The 16,623-nt window shown below is 46.4% G+C and overlaps 1 protein-coding gene across 4 annotated transcripts in view; it reads left to right on the top strand.

Annotated features, from left to right (window-relative positions):
- The window catches only part of SPEN (spen family transcriptional repressor), a 67,295-nt gene that overhangs the window by 23,681 nt on the left and 26,991 nt on the right, over positions 1-16,623 (top strand). For all 4 annotated transcript variants that reach the window (XM_084786435.1, XM_084786436.1, XM_084786434.1 and 1 more), the window contains exon 4: positions 15,974-16,134. In XM_084786435.1, the coding sequence (XP_084642561.1) occupies positions 15,974-16,134 (161 nt within the window). The remainder of the gene's footprint in view (positions 1-15,973; positions 16,135-16,623) is intronic.

The raw sequence follows: 16,623 nt of genomic DNA, 5'->3' as shown, positions 1-16,623 counted from the left end.
TGTACCTGGAAAGGACCGGAGGACTAAGTCTCAGGGAGGAAGGGGGTGACAGGAAGATTCTGGAGATGGTGACCCTGCTTAGGTTTACCTGGTGACATCGAGGACAGGAGCTGGAGGCTCGGAAGGCCACGTCCAGCAGCTGAGCAGTTTGATTTGCCTTGCATAGACGATGTTTTATATGTTTACAATTTAGAACTTTCAGGCTCATTTGTGTTCCTTGTAATTTGCTTGGCTCTGGCTTGCACTGGTAAGGCACGCCTCAGCAAGGACAGCACCCCACGGGCTTGGGGAGGGTCTTGCCCTGTCCCCCCACCCAATGTATTCCAGGCTGTCCTCAAACCTAGTATGTACTGGATGATGGCCTCTTTCCTGGCCCTACCTCTCGGTGTCAGGAGTGCACTGGTGTGATAGCATGCCCTCTTTTACGGGGTGCTTTGGGTTGAGCCTGGGCTCTCTGCTTGCAAGGCAAGCTGGCTATCAGCTGAGCTGTGTCTTCAGTCTCATTCTGCTTGTTAAAGTGTTTTGTTTTCCCCCTTTGAAGAGGCTCTAATACAATTCTTGGCTTATTGGTTTCCTTTTATGCTAAGTAATATATATAGAAACACACACACACATGCACACACAACCTTTTTCCTGAGCAGAGAGAACACAAGATTGTGTTCACAATTCCTTAATTAATTAATTTTTTGGGTTTTCTTTTTTCGGGGGGGGGGGGTGTTTCAAGACATGGTTTCTCTGTGTAGCCTTAGCTGGTTTGATCTCCCTTTGTAGACCAAGCTGGCCTCAAACTCACAGTGATCCTCCTGAATGCTGGAGATTATACAGGTGTGTGTCACTGCTCCCAGCTCCCACAGTTCCCATGATTGAGGGAAAGCAAGAGTGTTCCAAACAAGACACACCCAGCAGCAGCATTTCCTGGACGTGGCATATTTCAGCCCTCTATATGCTGCTTTCAGTTCTTTACCTGAGCTTACATGTTAGCTTATTGATTTCCTTCTGTTAGCAGCATGGTGGCTGCTGTGTGATGGCGGTTTGGTACTGTGTGTAGAACAGAAAGAAAATTACGTGACTCTTGAGATCTAAGAGGCAGCGTGGCTGGCTGTGGAGGGCATCAGAACTTAAGAAGAAAGGCCTTTACTTTAGAAGAGGGACAGAGAGGCAGAGGCATGTTTGGAGACCAGCAGATCTCTTTTTTTCTCTTTTTGGGTTTTCAAGACAGGGTTTCTCTGTGTAACAGCCCTGACTGTCCCAGAACTTACTGTGTAGACTGGGCTGGCTTTGAACTTGTAGAGCTCCACCTGAGTGCTGGGATTAAAGATGTGCACCACCATGCCTGGCTAAGACTAGCAGATAATTTAAATATGGTTAAACATGTTAACAATTCAGGACTTTATTCCTTTAAATTTTTATTTTATTTATTTATTCAGTAAGATTTACTTATTTTTGGTGTCCTAGTGCTTTGCCGCATGGCTGGCTATATGTACACCACATGTGCCTGTTTTCCACAGAGATTAGAAGCTGGTGTTGGATAGTCTGGAACTAGAGTGATAGACGGTATGAGGCACTGGGTTAGCGCTCAGGACTGAACTCAGGGGCTCTGAACTATAGAGCCGTCTCTCCAGCTCCCAGGGTTTTGCTCTTTATGCAGAGATAAGCACTTAAAGAATTTAGAAGCGAGGTAGCTAGTGAGATGTGTACTTTGGAAAGGTAGCCACTGGATTCGCTTACTTAGAGTTTTTGTCTAGCATGTATAAGAAGGCTTTGTACTGCAGCACACACAGCAACGAACAAGAAAAGCCCCCAAGACCCCAAACCCGTAGGTCTTTACCACCCTGCTCTCCAGAAAAAACCAACCTGCCAGCCAGCATATCAACCCAACCAAAACCTGGGAAAGGCACCTGCACGCCCAAACTACAACAGCTAATGGTTGGGTCCTTGGGGAAGGAAAACAGGCTGAGAGAAAGTGCAGGTTAGGACTTAGGTTGTGTGGTTCATGGAGAGGAGACCGGACCAGCGACCAGTGGTACACTGCCAGACTCCCCACCAAGTCAGGACCAGGGGGCACTCACTTCTCCAGAATCAGCTGGCAACTCAGGTGGATTCTTAGTTAACTGGAAGGGGAAAGCAGAAGCAGTGGAGGTGCATGGGGGCTTTGGTCATGTGACCATGAGTGAATTAGGTGCTGTGCTACTGAGGGGTTTCTTAGCCTTTCCTCTATAATTAGTAACATGAAAAGAGTCATATTTTGAAATGTTATACACATTTAGACTATTTAATTTCTTTTTGGGAAGAACTAGCTCCTTTAAATAAGGCGTGGTGCACACATTTATCATTTTGACAGAAGGGTCAAAAGTTCAAGGTCATCCTCAGCTACATAATGCATTTTGAGGCCAGTTTGGGATCCACGAAACCTGTCTGTAGAACAAACCAAAGACTCATGTGTCCCTTTAATCCAAGCAAGGGGGAGGCGGGCAGGTCTGTGTGGGTGCAAGGCCAGAGCCAGCCTGGTCTGCATACTTGAGTTCCACACCAGCAAGGATACATAGGAGACTCTATCTCAAAAACACCTTCCAAAAAACGCAAAACCCAAACCCCAGAAGACAAAAACACTAAGACAAACAACGAGATCCATCTGCCTCTGCTGGAACTAAGGTGTGTGTCGCTCCTGCCCAGCCAGAACATGTTTGTTTGTTTTAGACTTGGTACGCGGAGTCTTTCTTGTTCATGGCTACTTCAGGGGGATGAAGCAAGAGGAGTGGGCGGCATTGTTTCAAGACCAGCCCCTGCATCGTGGACTTGTAGCAGAACACTTTTAGTGCATTACATTTCTTGGTGGTTGAAGCAGAACATTTATTGTGTGACTGATACTGGAAATTCTCACAATAAACTGGCTATACAGAGAAACCAAACCACACCAAAACAAAAAAGACACTTAAAATGCTAATAAGATGTAATCCCAGGACTTTGGAGGCTGAAGCAGCTTAAGTTCAAGGCCAGCCTGGCCTATGTAGTGTCAAAAAAACAAAAGAAACGTCCCTGTTAGTGAGCTCTTGTTTACCTCTGAAGATCAAGTCTGCATGGCTTTGTGAGCATCTGCATGCTCTGCACAGATCGTGAGTAGCTTTTGCAAAAGAGGTTTTAATCTTACAAGCTCTGGCAGTTCACTGATGGAAGTTGTGAAAGACGGTTTCCCTTCAGTTCAAATAGAAACACTTGAAGTTGCTGCCACTTGCAGGGTTTGAAAGAACGAGTGAGGGAACCCTGGGGTTGGTTATGTGGTCTGTGTCGGCTGACACCTTTGTTTTGCTTTTTTAAGTATACTTTTTAAAGTGTTAATTAGGAGAATGAATGCTTTGTAAATTCTTACTGTGCGTGCATACGCGTGCCTGCGTGCAGGTACATCCCTGCCTCAGTGAACATGTCTGTCCTGCCCTCCATCTTGTTTTGAGGCAAGGTCTTTTGTTCCCTATTGCCCCTGCCAAGCAGGCAGGCAAGCCCCATAGCTTGCCGGGTTTCTCCTGTCCCCAGCTCACGCTCTCTGGTGATGCAGGCCTAACTCTAAGATGGAAGCTACAGCTCACAGGCTTGCTCAGCAAGCCCTTGACTGTCAGCGCACTGACTCTTGTTCTGTTTTTTTGTTTTGAGAGGATTTTGCAGTACCCCTGCCTCTTGTGTGTGAGGAGTGAGGGTGCATGCCACCATACTGGGCTTGTTGAGATGTGTTTAAGTTAAAGTAATGTGTTTTGTTATGGAATTTTCATAGGGCATGTACCATTATAGTTTATATGAATACTCATTTTATTACCTGCTTATGCAGTTTGCTATGATAATATGTAATTTACTAGAAAGTACCACATGTGGGAACAGCTTTCATATAAAGTAAAAGTGTCTTGCTGCACACTGGAGGCAGAGGCAGGCCAGCCTGGTCTACATGGTGAGACCTTGTATCCAAAACCAAAACAACAAAAATAATAAAAAATCAGATTAAGATGAATTGCTTAGATTGGAAGGTTATTTTTTATTTTTATTTTTTCATTTGAGTGGTATAGAGAAAGATGCCTGTGTTAAGAGACCATTAAAACAGACTCCTGTAAGTTTAAAAAGAAATATATAGATGTGAATTTGTGAAAGTCAGCAGTTAGGTTTATATTGCTTTTTTGAGATAAAAAATAAATATTCTTTGGGGAATCCAGAAAGGTTTGGAGTAAAGGATTTGACTTAGAGCACCCAGTGTCCAAAATGAAAGCCATAGGGGATTTTGAGATGGAGATGCTGGGTGTGGAACCCAGGCCCTGGCACATGCTCTCCCCGTACGTTCCGCCCTAACCAGTACAGCCTCTCAGGGACGATGGTTCTTGTTTTGTCTTGTGGCCCTTGTTTTCACCTAAAGTACAACTGTTTGCATTCTTGTGTAAGCCTAAGTAAGGTGCTGCATCGCTTTACCTGTGCTGCTTGAGCTTATCCAAGGGTTCAAAAGATAGCGCAGGAGAAACATCTGCTAATGGCAAAACTGCAATCTTTACTGTGGGCCAGTCCTGCTAGCTAGTAGATGAAATCTCTAGTTTGTAATTTCCTACTGTTTGTGATGGAATCCAGTAAAAGTCAGCTGATGGTTAATGGCGTTTACCCACTAGTTACTCAGCCTCTTTAAAGTGTCATATCCAGATTTTCCTCAGTTATCCTCAGAAATGGTAGTCAGTGGCCAGACCTATATAGCACAGCAATCCCTCACGTCCTAAAACGCCTCCCAAACCATAAACATAATCTTCCCTGAGCACGTTTGCACATTCTGCTTTATGTATTTAGGGCTGTTTAAAGGTGGAATGTATTTTAGTAGCTGTTCTGGTGAGAAAGAACACTGCGGGATTTCTGCATTCCCCTTGGTGGCAGCCTGCAGAGGTCACTGCAGAGCCCTGTTTTGCAAGTGTTCCTTTTTTGGCTGCTGCTTGCTTTGCTTTGTCCAGTGTCACACAACCTTGCGTCTTAAGGCTATGAGCACTGCTGGGCTGGAGGGGGCGGGGCGGGGCGGGGCGGGGCAGGCTTTAAGTGTGGAATCGGAAAAGTGGCTGCTTACTGATGGTTCTGGTGGGCCTGCACAGGTCTGATTGTGGGGATGTGGGAGCAGGTCCGTTTCCTGGCTGGTTTCCCAGAAACACTGTCAAGCCTAGAATTTTAATAACGCTGAAAAGATGTACGCACGTGGTGTGTGTGTGTGTGTGTGTGTGTGTGTGTGTGTGTGTGTGTGTGTGTAGTTTCTGGTGGTGTGTGTGTTTCTGTTTGTGTGTGTGTGTAGTTTCTGGTGGTGCCAAGGCCAGAAGACTAGGTGTTCGGTTTGGGGATCAGGTGCTAGGCTAACCCAGGTTTCTTCTGCCATTGGTGAAAAGGATCCCCAGTTTGTGGCCGAATTTTGTTTGGGAAGCTAGGAACTGTGTGTTGTTTCTTTAAACCAGCCTGAACTGGAATTATCCGGTTTGAGTTGGCTGTTTGCCACCTCCTGGAGGCTTCCTTGTTTTGCCAGCATTTGCCTTGTTTGTGGCCTTGTTGCTGGGCGCAGGGGGCGGAGGCTGCTGCCTTAGGCTGGCCTGGTGGTTGTGGTTGTGCTTATGGAGGCAGGGCCCGGGCAAGGCATGGCAGTGCTCAGTCCTCTTGCCCCTTCACTCCAGCTACTGTCCTGAGCCCTAGTTCCTGAGAGGTGTCACTGTTGTCTGTCTGTCTCCACCCCACCTCCCCCTTCCCATCCCACCGAGCTGGTGACTGGCGCCCCTGGCTTTCTGCTATTTTCCTTGGATTGTGCTGGGATTGGTTTCGGTTAGATTGAAAGAGATTAAAACAAGTTAGGGTTTAACTTTGATGTAAATGTTTTTGTTGTTTGTAGTTTTTGAGACAGGACTTACTGTGTGCCCCTGGCTGTTCTGGTTTACTCTCTAGACCAGGCTGACCTTCGAACTCAGAGATCCACCTGCCTCTGCCTCTGAGTGCTGGCATCAAACTGTTCCATGCCCACCCAGCGTGTTCTACCTTCTTCTACTTTAAAGAAAAAATATGTATTATTTGTACAGTATTCTGCGCACATGTGTGCCGGCAGGCCAGAAGAGGGCACCTGATCTCATTGTAGATGGTTGTGAGCCACCATGTGGTTGCTAGGAATTGAACTCAGGACCTTTGGAAGAGCGGACGCTGCTCTTAACCTGAGCCATCTCTCCAGCCCCTTGTTCTACTTTTGATATAGGGTCTCAAGTAGCTCAGGCTGGCTTCCACTTTCTGGAAGATTTCCTAGAAATTCTGGCCTTTGTCCCTCTTCCACCTCCTGTGTGTTGAACTGTAGGCGTGAGAAGACTGGCTCTCACCTTTGACATCTTTTTCTTTTTAAAAAATTATTTATTGCTGGGCATGGTGGCGCACGCCTTTAAGCCCAGTACTTGGGAGGCAGAGGCAGGTGGATCACTGCGAGTTCAAAGCCAGCCTGGTCTACAAAGTGAGTCCAGGACAGCCAAGGCTACACAGAGAAACCCTGTCTCAGAACCTCCCCCACCCCCCAAAAGTATTTATTTTTATCTTATGTGCATTGGTGTTTTGCCTGCATGTATGTCCCCATGTGAGGGTGTCAGATCTTGGAGTTATAAATAGTTGTGAGCTGCCATGTGGCTGCTGGGGATTAAACCTGGGTCCTCTAGAAAAGGTGCTTTTTTTTTTTTTTTAAGATTTATTTATTTATTATTATGTAAACAGTGCTCTGCCTGCATGTACACCTGCACACCAGAAGAGGGCATCAGATCACATTATAGATGGTTGTGAGGCACCATGTGGTTGCTGGGAATTAAACTCAGGACCTCTAGAAAAGCAGTCAGTGTTCTTAACCTCTGAGCCATCTCTTCAGCTTCTACTTTGTTCTTTTTACTGATGGGGATGGAAACTAAGAATTAATACTTGCTGAACAGGATTCACCACTAAACTGTATCCTTAGTCCTCCCCCATCTCCTTTTTTTTCACTCTCATCTTAGACCTGGCCGAGTGTGTGTGTGTGTTTGTGTTTGTGTTTGTGTTTGTATTCCTGTTTGCTTGGAGGCTAGAGGAGGTCATCAGACTCCTTGGAGCAGGAGTTAGGTAGGATTGTTTGCAGGATTCCTGGCTTACACTAGTCTGGAAGTCCTCAAGCAGGGGCTGTTTACCACTGAGGAGCTCTCCAGGCTCCTTCCTGGCTTCACCTCTGGGCCACACACCTGGCTAACTTCACTGTCAATATGGAAAAGAAGGTTAATGAAGGTTAATGTTAAAGCAGTGACTAATGTCTTCAGCAGAGGCTCTTACTATGTGCCCGCGCACACACAGTGGACTTGGCTGTGCAACTCCATAACATGATTCAGAGTATCAAAACTGAGAGGTCCATGGTGTGTCCTTATTTTCAGCAAGGATGCTGCTTTTGAATGCGCTGTGTCACAGTGCTTGCAGCCATTTTGCAGGATTGCTCTGTGTCTTTGGGTGAAAATTCTGAAGAAATGGTTTCTGAAGGCTGAAGTTTCTTATAATTTGTAGACACTTAAAAATAAACCAGTGCCCCCAAGTTGTAGAAAGCCAAGCTGTCTCTGGATAAAATGCTTTTCAAACCGCTTGGGCTTGAGACTGCCTTAAAAGACTGTTCAAAAGTAGGCACTAACAAGCTTCTCTCTTGTTCTGGATAGGAGGCAGAGTCAGCACCAAAGTTACATGGAAAAGAACAAACCCTCAAAGTATATTGACTTAGGCATTGATATAGGTCCCATCAGTTATATCCAGTTGGGATTTTATTTTGAATTAAAACCCACACATTTTGCTGGACACAGTGATGGCCAGCCTCTGGAATCATTGCACTCAAGGGCCTAAGGAAGGAGATCTCATTCAAGGCCAGCCTAAGCTGCAGGATGAGATCCTGGATATTTAAAAAAAAAAAAAAAAAAGATGGGTTGTGGCAACTAGCACCTAACAGGCAGGGGCAGGTGCATCTCTACGAGTTCTATGAGGCCAGTCAGGATTACATAGTAAAGTTTGGCGATTTGAATGAGAACAGTGCCCACCGTGGTCCTCATGTGTTTAAAACGCTTAGTCTCTAGTTAGTTGAACTGTTTGGGGAGGGGGAGGAGGCGTGGCCTTGCTGGAGGAGGCATCCTACTGGGCGTGGGCTTTGCGGTTTCAAAAACCCACAGCAGGCCTACTTCATCTCTCGGCTGCTGCTGCGTCACTGGCACACACGTGCTGACACACTTCCCGCCCTGTTGTGGACTAACCTTCTGAAACTGCAAGCAGGCCCAAGTCAGCGCTCCCTTTCATAAGTTGCCTTGCTTATGCTGTTTCATTGCAGCAATAGAGCAAGAGCTAAGGCAGACCTTGTTGCAAAGCAAAGCAAAAAGACAAGCTCCCAAAACAGCCCCTAAAACAAAGCCCTCCCGTATTCTCGCTGATGGTGTGCTGTCTTGGTTCATACCTTTCTAAGTATTTTAGTTGATCTTACATATTTCACAGTTAAGTGAGTAAGCAAATCCCACTGTAACATTATTGACTTTCTCATCGGTCTCCTGGCTGCCAAGTCCAAAGGAAACTCCCAATTCCCCAAACTCCAGAAACGAGCTCAGCCTGGGCTACAGGAGGAGTTCTGGTCAGCATCCCTCGAGAGCCCGTGAAGCTGCCGAGAAGCACCAAAAAGCAGTCCCTGGCCAAGAGACATAAGAGTCCCCGGTTAACATACACTTGTGTCGCCTGGCAGCATCTCAGGGTCCAGGCTGGCCTCCAGGCTCCCACCGTCCCTGTTCACAAGTACGTCCTACACTTCACAGCTCCCATGGCCATCTCTCCCCAGCCATCCTCAGCCCCTCTCGCGACATTCTTTCTGTTCTCCACCTGCTGCTCTTCTCCCTTTTCTGACAGACGCTGTGATCAGTCTTCCCTTTTCTCATTCTGCTCTGGACTCTTCCAGATGCCTCTGGCTCCTCTCTCTTTCATCTCTACTATAAAAACCCTAAGCATGCCATGGAGCAATCCTGTCGGTAGTTTCTTTACTGTGCCCCTCGGATGCACCGACCTCGGCACCCTTCGGATGCTGTAATGCTGTGCTGTGAAGAGGGCTTTCTAGGTTCTTCAGGCGGACTTGGTTGACGATGGAGAGAGCAGTTGTGCTTGATGCGTTTGTAACATTTTAAAAAATCCTTGCGTGAGGCAGTCTTGCTGTTTAGACCATGCTGCGCTCCAACAGTGCTCTTGCCTTAGCTTTCTGATAGCTTGAATTATAAGTGTACTCCACCATAGTGGACTTTATTTGGTTCTTTTGCTTTAAAGGTTACCTGAGACGGAGGTTTTCTGAAAAAGCACATGTGTGTGCACAGAAACGCAGGCTCACACGCACACACCTGTGTGCACCTACACGTGCAAGTGCCCACAGGGTATTGGGAGGGAACCTGAGGCCTCATGCAGGCCAGGCAGGTGCTGTGCCATGCTCTGTGCCTGTGATCTGCTTTCTGAATCTGAAAAGGAATTGCTGGCCTGTGACAACTACTTGGGCTCATCCTCTTTGGAATGTAAACTGAAAGTATTCCAGGCCGAGGTTGTCTGTCTCCTAAAAGTAAGACTGTTTGCAAAAAGTTTTTTACTTTACCCACTGCATTTTGTACTCTGAGGCACAATCTGATCATATTAGGACCCAAAAAAACAAAAACAAAAAAAAACAGCACCCCTTCTATCCCCGCCCCCCCTCCAGACAGTAGTAGTATTCGGTCGTAGAGGTTTTGGTAGTTTAACCATTTGTAAAAAAAAAAAAAAAAAGCTCTGAAAGTTAGAGACTGAAGGATCCCTGGGCTTGTGGTCAGCCAGCTTAATTGAGGTAAACTCTGGATCCAGCGAGAGACCCTGCCTTACAAAGTGAGGTGGAGGGACTGGGGAGATGGCTCAGGGGTTAAGGGCATTGGCTGCTCTTCTAGGGGACCTGGGCTCAGTTTCTAGCACCCATGTGGTGGCTTAAACCGTCTGTAACTTCAGCTCCAGCGGGTTTAACACCATTTCTGGTTTCCTTCGGCAGGCACCAGGTACACATGCAGGCAGAATATCTATACACATTAAATAAATAGATCAACTTTTAAAAAAGAGCAGAGAGTTGTAGAGGAATGTTAATTCAGAACATGGCTGCTCTGGCAAAGACCACATCCAAAGACCTTCTAGGTCTGTGTGATCCAGCTGGAATACAAACATGCCTTTAATCCAGGATACAGGCAATAAGATCTGAGTTCAAAGCCAGCCTTGTATAGAACAAGTTTCAGGTAAAGAAAAAGTTAGGTCCAAGTGTGGTGGCACATGCCTTTAATCCCAAACAATAAAGGTAAAGGCAGTTTGTAGAAGGGAAACACCCATGCTCACACAAATGAAACAGACCACCCACCCATCCATCCATCATTTTTTGAGACAGGGGTTTTCTATGTAGCTCTGGCTCTCTTGGAACTCAGTCTGTAGAGTAGGCTGGCGTTAAATTGACAGTGATCCGCCTGTCTGCTTCCTGAGTGCTGGGATTAAAGGTGTGTGCCACCAGTACTCCCATTTGTGCTTTTTCATCCATCTTATTTCATTTGGCATAATTTGAAGATTCACTCACCTTGGTGTCTCTCTCTCTCTCTCTCTCTCTCTCTCTCTCTCTCTCTCTCTCTCTCTCTCTCTCTCTCTCTGCCTGATGGGGAGGGCCGATGGTTCTAGCAGTTTGGAAGGCTAAGGCAGAAGATCTAGTGGTCTGCCTATGTATATAGGAAGTTCAAGGCCAGCCTGGGCAGCTTAATTACACTTGAAAAGGTGCATGTGGGAGGCTGGGGTGATGGCTTAGCGGTAGAATGTTCCCCTAGCACACAGCAGCCCTGAGCTCAGTGTCGGTGCTTAGACTTAGAGAAGAACATCTCATCTCATCTCATCCTTTTGTCTTTTGTTGATAGAGGTTAAAATTAGGTTCTTAACTAGTTCAGGCAAGTGCTCTGTTGCTGAGCTTCACTGAACTCAGCTTCTTGTGCTAAGATTATGCTTGGCTGCTTATTACCCAGCACTTGGTGTTGAACCATTGCTATATTTTACGTAACTTCCAAAGATAATCATACGCTTTAAAAACCAGCTGCAACTGTCACTGTGCTCTGAAGAGTGAAGTCATGGGTAAACTCTGAGTGCTCATTACACACTCAGTTTTAAATAGCATTTTCTGCTAACGTCAGACCCTTTTTAAAAAATTTTTTTTATTAATTTATTCTTGTTACATCTCAATGGTTATCCCATCCCTTGTATCCTCCCAACGTCAGACACTTTTTAAAATTATTTTTTAATCTATTTGTTTTTGTTTTTTGGTTTTTCGAGACAGGGTTTCTCTGTATAACCCTGGCTGTCCTGGTACTCACTTTGGAGACCAGGCTGCCCTCAAACTCACAGCAATCCGATCGACCTGCCTCTGCCTTCCGAGTGCTGGGATTGGGTACGGTGGCGCACACCTATAATCAATCTCAGCACTCATGAGGCAGAGGCAAGCAGATCACTGTGAGTTCGAGGACAGCTTGGTCTACAAATCCAGGACAGCCAGGGCTACACAGAGAAACCCTGTCCACAGTCTCTGAACTGGGAGCTGGGGATGTAGTTCAGGGTCTGGAACTGGCTCAGCATATGTGAGCCCCAGAGTTGTGTGCCCTGTCCCCCCCACCCCCCACCCCCACCACCTGTTAAAAGCACAAAATCCTTCGCTCTAGGGTGAATTGTTAGTTACTGTTTGTCTCTGTCAGCAAGAATTGTTGCAGGGTGTTAGTTTTTTTGCTTGACTGACAGTTTTGCTTTTCTGAGAGTTTTTCTCTAGCTTAATCACTTCCTTTTCAGATGGCTGCTGTACCTGCTTCTTGATAAAAACGCAGTTCTTGTCTTCTGGTGTGTCCCTTTCTCCTTAGTAAGGTCTTCATTTTTCATTCCAGTCATGCAGGCCTCCTTGCTGCTCTGGTTTTCCTTGCTCTGCTGAGTCAGGTGACTCAGAGAAGTGATCATTCTAAAGAAACTTACCTGGAAGACAGTTGTGAGACCCCTTGAGACTATGGCTAAAAAGCAGTAGGAGCTACTTACATTCTTAAGAAACAAAAAGGCCTGGTGCTGGTGGCGCACGCCTTTAATCCCAGCCCTTGGGAGGCAGAGGCAGGCGGATCGCTGTGAGTTCGAGGCCAGCCTGGTCTACAAAGGGAGTCCAGGACAGTCAAGGCTACACAGAGATACCTTGTCTCAAAAAACCAAACCAAACCAAAAGAAACAAAGGGAACTCTTGCTGTATAGGTTGTCTGGGGACGGTAAATAAGAGAACATTCTCCATTTCAGACACCCAAAGTGTCTCCCCACCCCCACCCCCATTCTGTGGCAGTAAGTATTCTGCGTTCCTGTCTCCAGATCCTTCCTGCCTTTCCAAACTGAAATACTTAAAAGTTTTTGGATTCATTTATTTTATTTTACATGTATGGTTCTTTTGTCAGTGTGTGCCTGCACACTAGATGTGCCTAGTACTCAGGGAGGTCAGAAGGGGTCATCGGATCCTCTGGAACTGAACTTAGAGGTGCTTGAACCCAGGTCCTCTTCAAGAACACTCTTAATTGCTGAGCCCCCTCTCCAGTGTTCAAACTGACTCTTAAAGGTAGCATCTTTTGAAAACAGTTTCTGGGCTGGGGCAGTGACTCAGCTTGATCCCAGCATGAGGCCCCTGGTTTTGATCCCCAGCACCCATGTAAAAGACAGGCCAGGGTGCGTGTGGAAGCAGGATCCCTAGGGCTTGCTGGCCAGCCACTGTAGCAGAACCAGCAAGCTCCTGGCTGCAGCGAGAGACCTGTCTCAAAAAGTAAGGTGAAAAACAATTGAGGAAAGCAGATGTGGGTACATGTGCATGTGTGTGCTCATACACTGGATCCCCCACTTGTCCTTCCCCCAGCTGCTGGAATTAGCTGTTCTGTTATCTGCCTACAACTTTGACTACTCTCAGTGTCTAAAATCATAAATGTGCTTTTGTGTCTGACTTCTTTCACTTAGCACAGTGTCTTCTAGGTTCTTCATATCATAGTATGTGTCAGGCCTAATTCACTTCCTCCTTTAGGCTGCACAGCAGCGGTAGGACTGCGCATGCCCTACTACACACTACAGTTTGTGAACCCATTCATCTGTCTTGCACTTGGTTTTGAGCTCCCATTTCTTGACTGCGGAACGTGTTGAGTGTGGGTGCACAAATGCCCAGGAGGAGTCTCTCTATTCCAGGTTTTTGGGGTATGTGTACACAGTGGAAATGTTGGATTATGCAATGTTGAGTTTGGGGGGAACTGCCATACACTTTGTCCCAGTGACTGCGCTGTTCCACCTGCCCAACATCTGCACAGAAGGCTCCAAATTCTTTATATTCTGATTGTTTGCTGATATAGAGTAATGTAGCCCAAGCTGGCCTTGAGCTTTCCACTTTCTTGACTCAGCCTTCCAAGTGGCACTAGCTCTCCACCCAGGTCCTCTGATCCTTCTCAAGTCTCCCAAATGCCAGCAGTACAGCCCCCATCAACACATTCACCCATTACTGTGCCACCACATTCATTTATTCACTTATTTCTGAGACAGGGCTCCTCTGTGTAGCCTAGCCTGTCCTGGATTTGCTTTGTAGAACAGGCTGGTTTCGAATTCACAGTGATCGCCTGCCTCTGCCTCCCTGAGTGCTGGGATTATAGGCGTGCGCAACTGTGCTGGCTCACAAATTGAAATATCTCATTCAGGGGCTGTATTAGTCAGCATTTTCTAGAGTGACAGAATACACAGAACGAATCTCTCTATATAGAAAGAGGATTTATTAGAATGATTTTATAGGCTGCAGTTCAGCTAATCCAACAATAGCTAGTGGTGAAGTTCAAAAATCCAGAAGTTGCTTAGTCCTCGAGGCTAGCTGTCTCAGCAGGCCTTCAATAGATGCTGGAATCCTGAAGAAGCAGGCTCTAACGCCAGTGAAGGAACGGACTTGCTAGCGAGGCAAAAGCAAGCCGACAAAGGCAACAACTTCCTCCTTCCACGTCCATACGCCTGGATAGCAGGTCTCCAGCAGAAGCTGTGGCCTGGGCTAAAGGCGCAGCTTCCTGCTTCACTATCTGGATTAAAAGTGAGCCTTTCTACTGCAAACTAAGCAAAAACCCCTCACAGGTGTGCCCCCTGTTTTTGGACTTTGGTTAAATGCAGATGTAGTCAAATGACAACCAACAGTAGCCATCACTGGGCTGAGGAGAAGACGGTTCAGCAACAGGAGAATTGGCTGTTCCTGCAAAGGACTCAAATCCTGTTCCTAGCACACTCATTGCACAGTGCACAGTTCCCTGTAGCTTTGAGAGATCTGTCACTCTTTCCTGGCCCTCTCAGGCACCTGCACACATGTAGCATAGATGTGCTGGTGCAACATACACTAAATAGAAATAAGAATAATCTTTGAAATGTCAGTTATAGGTCTGAAGAGATAGCTCAGTGGTTAAAAGCACTGGCTACTTGCTATTCCAGAGGACCTGGGTTCAGTTCCCAGCACCCAACTCCAGTTCCGGGGAGTTACACCCTCACATCCAACACCCTCACACAGACACACATTCTGGCAAAACACCAATGCACATAAAATAAATAAATCATAGTTTTAAAAAAAGAAAGAAAAGGGAAAGAACTCTCACCTGGGCACACTGTTAATCCCAGCACTCGGGGAGGCAAAGGCAGGAGGATTGCTGTGAGTTCGAGGCCAGCCTGGTCTACAAAGTGAACCCAGAATAGAGAAACCCTGTCCCTGTCTTCAAAAACCAAAAAACCAAACCAAAAACCAAAACCAAAAAATCACCTGTCACTTCCCACAGAGAAGCCAAGCTAACAAGACTAAAACAAGACAGTGTACTTCATCATTAGTCACTCAAGATTCTAGAAACCAAAATGATCTGAAAGAGCGTGTTAGGCACTACACTTTGAAACGGTTAATGCATCCCTAATTTGAAATCCAAACTTGGAATGTCCAAAAACCTGAAACCAGATGACATCACATGTAGAAAACTTTTGTGTTATGAAGCGTTGTTTCATGCATGAAATTTGAGACAGGGTTTCTCTCTTTAGTTCTGCCTGTCCTAGAACTCGCTCTGTAGACCAGGCTGACCCGAATTCACAGAGTGTTGGGGTTAAAGGTGTGTGCCGCCACTGCTCGCTATGCGTGAAGTACTGTATGCTGCTATCTTGAGGCTGTGTGTAGTGTGGCTTGAAAGATGACTATTCTGTGTTTGACATCGCTGTGAACTCAGCAAGAGGTTAAGTGGTCTGTCTAGGGAATACACAGAGTTTCTGTACCGACATTAAGACCCTTATCTGTGACTCCAGAACCAAATCTCACTGTTCTGTTACAGTTATTGTTGGTATTCTAAAGGAATTGCTTGTGGCAATGCGTTTCTTTTCTTTTCTTTCTTTCTTCTTCTTCTTCTTCTTTTTTTTTTTTTTTCCTCGAGACAGGGTTTCTTTGTGTAGCCTTTTTGTCCTGGACTCACTTTGTAGACCAGGCTGGCCTTGAACTCACATCCATCTGCCTGCCTCCTACAGGCATGTGCCACCATGCCTGGCTTGTTTGCTTTTTTGAAGTAAAGTCTTAGTGCCGCAGCCTCTAGGATGTAGGGTTCTAGATGCAGTGCGCCTGCCTGCTGCTCTCACTGGACTAGGGGAAAATTGAGGTCAGTTGTAAACGTTGCAGTTGCCTTTGGTGCCCCGTGTTGGTGAAAGAATGCTACTTTTCTTTCCGGCCTCATGTCAGTGTGAACTGCCTTCTCCTCTCTGAGGGCTGAGTGTGAAACACACACAGTGTGGACCCCAGAAACCTCAGCCTCAGAGCGGCCCTGTTAGCTGATCATCACTGTTGCGTGTAGTATCTGTCTGTCTTTACACTAATGTCTGTTGGTCTTGTGTTTTGGTTGTTGTTTTTGCTGTTCTGCAGTACTGACTCCAGCAGCACCTCCAGTGACGACTCTCCAGCCCGCTCAGTTCAGTCTGCTGCAGTCCCCGCGCCCACTTCCCAGCTGCTTTCGTCTCTTGAAAAAGATGAGCCCCGGAAAAGTTTTGGGATCAAAGTTCAGAATCTTCCAGTCCGCTCTACAGGTAAAGTTTTCTGTGAATGCTGCCCACAGAGACTGTGGCTCCTTAGAACTTGATGCCATGCAGGTGACTGCTGTAACAGGGTGTGGCTTCCTAACCATTGAGGAAAGACAGGGAAGGCAAGGCCCTTCTCTGCAGAGGAGGAGGAAAGGAGCAGAGAAGTCAGGCCTTGAGGAAGTAGGCAGGTCAGCATGGAGTGGTTCATAAGCAGCTGCGTGGTTGCACACAGTGAGGAAAGAGGCTCATGGAGAGCAAGCTTAGGATGCATCCTGAAAAGATGGAGCTCAGAGAAACAGGCGTGCCGCCCATGGAAGCTGCAGAGCGGCAGGCTCTGTCCTCTAGTTTGCTTCCTAGTGTGTCAAACAGCATCTTACATATGGGCAATGTTTACACATTTACATGTACATAAATCACAGATACAGACAAAACATGTTGCTTTTGCATAGGTATTTTCCTAGATTAAGTATTCTGGTTTGGGAGAATTAGTCTGGT

This window comes from Acomys minous (genome assembly GCF_964271855.1).
Source record: "Acomys minous genome assembly, chromosome: 6".
NCBI classification, from domain to species: domain Eukaryota; kingdom Metazoa; phylum Chordata; class Mammalia; order Rodentia; family Muridae; genus Acomys; species Acomys minous.
The sequence above is the reverse complement of the archived record's forward strand: the minus strand, read 5'-3'. Positions and strand labels throughout refer to the sequence as shown.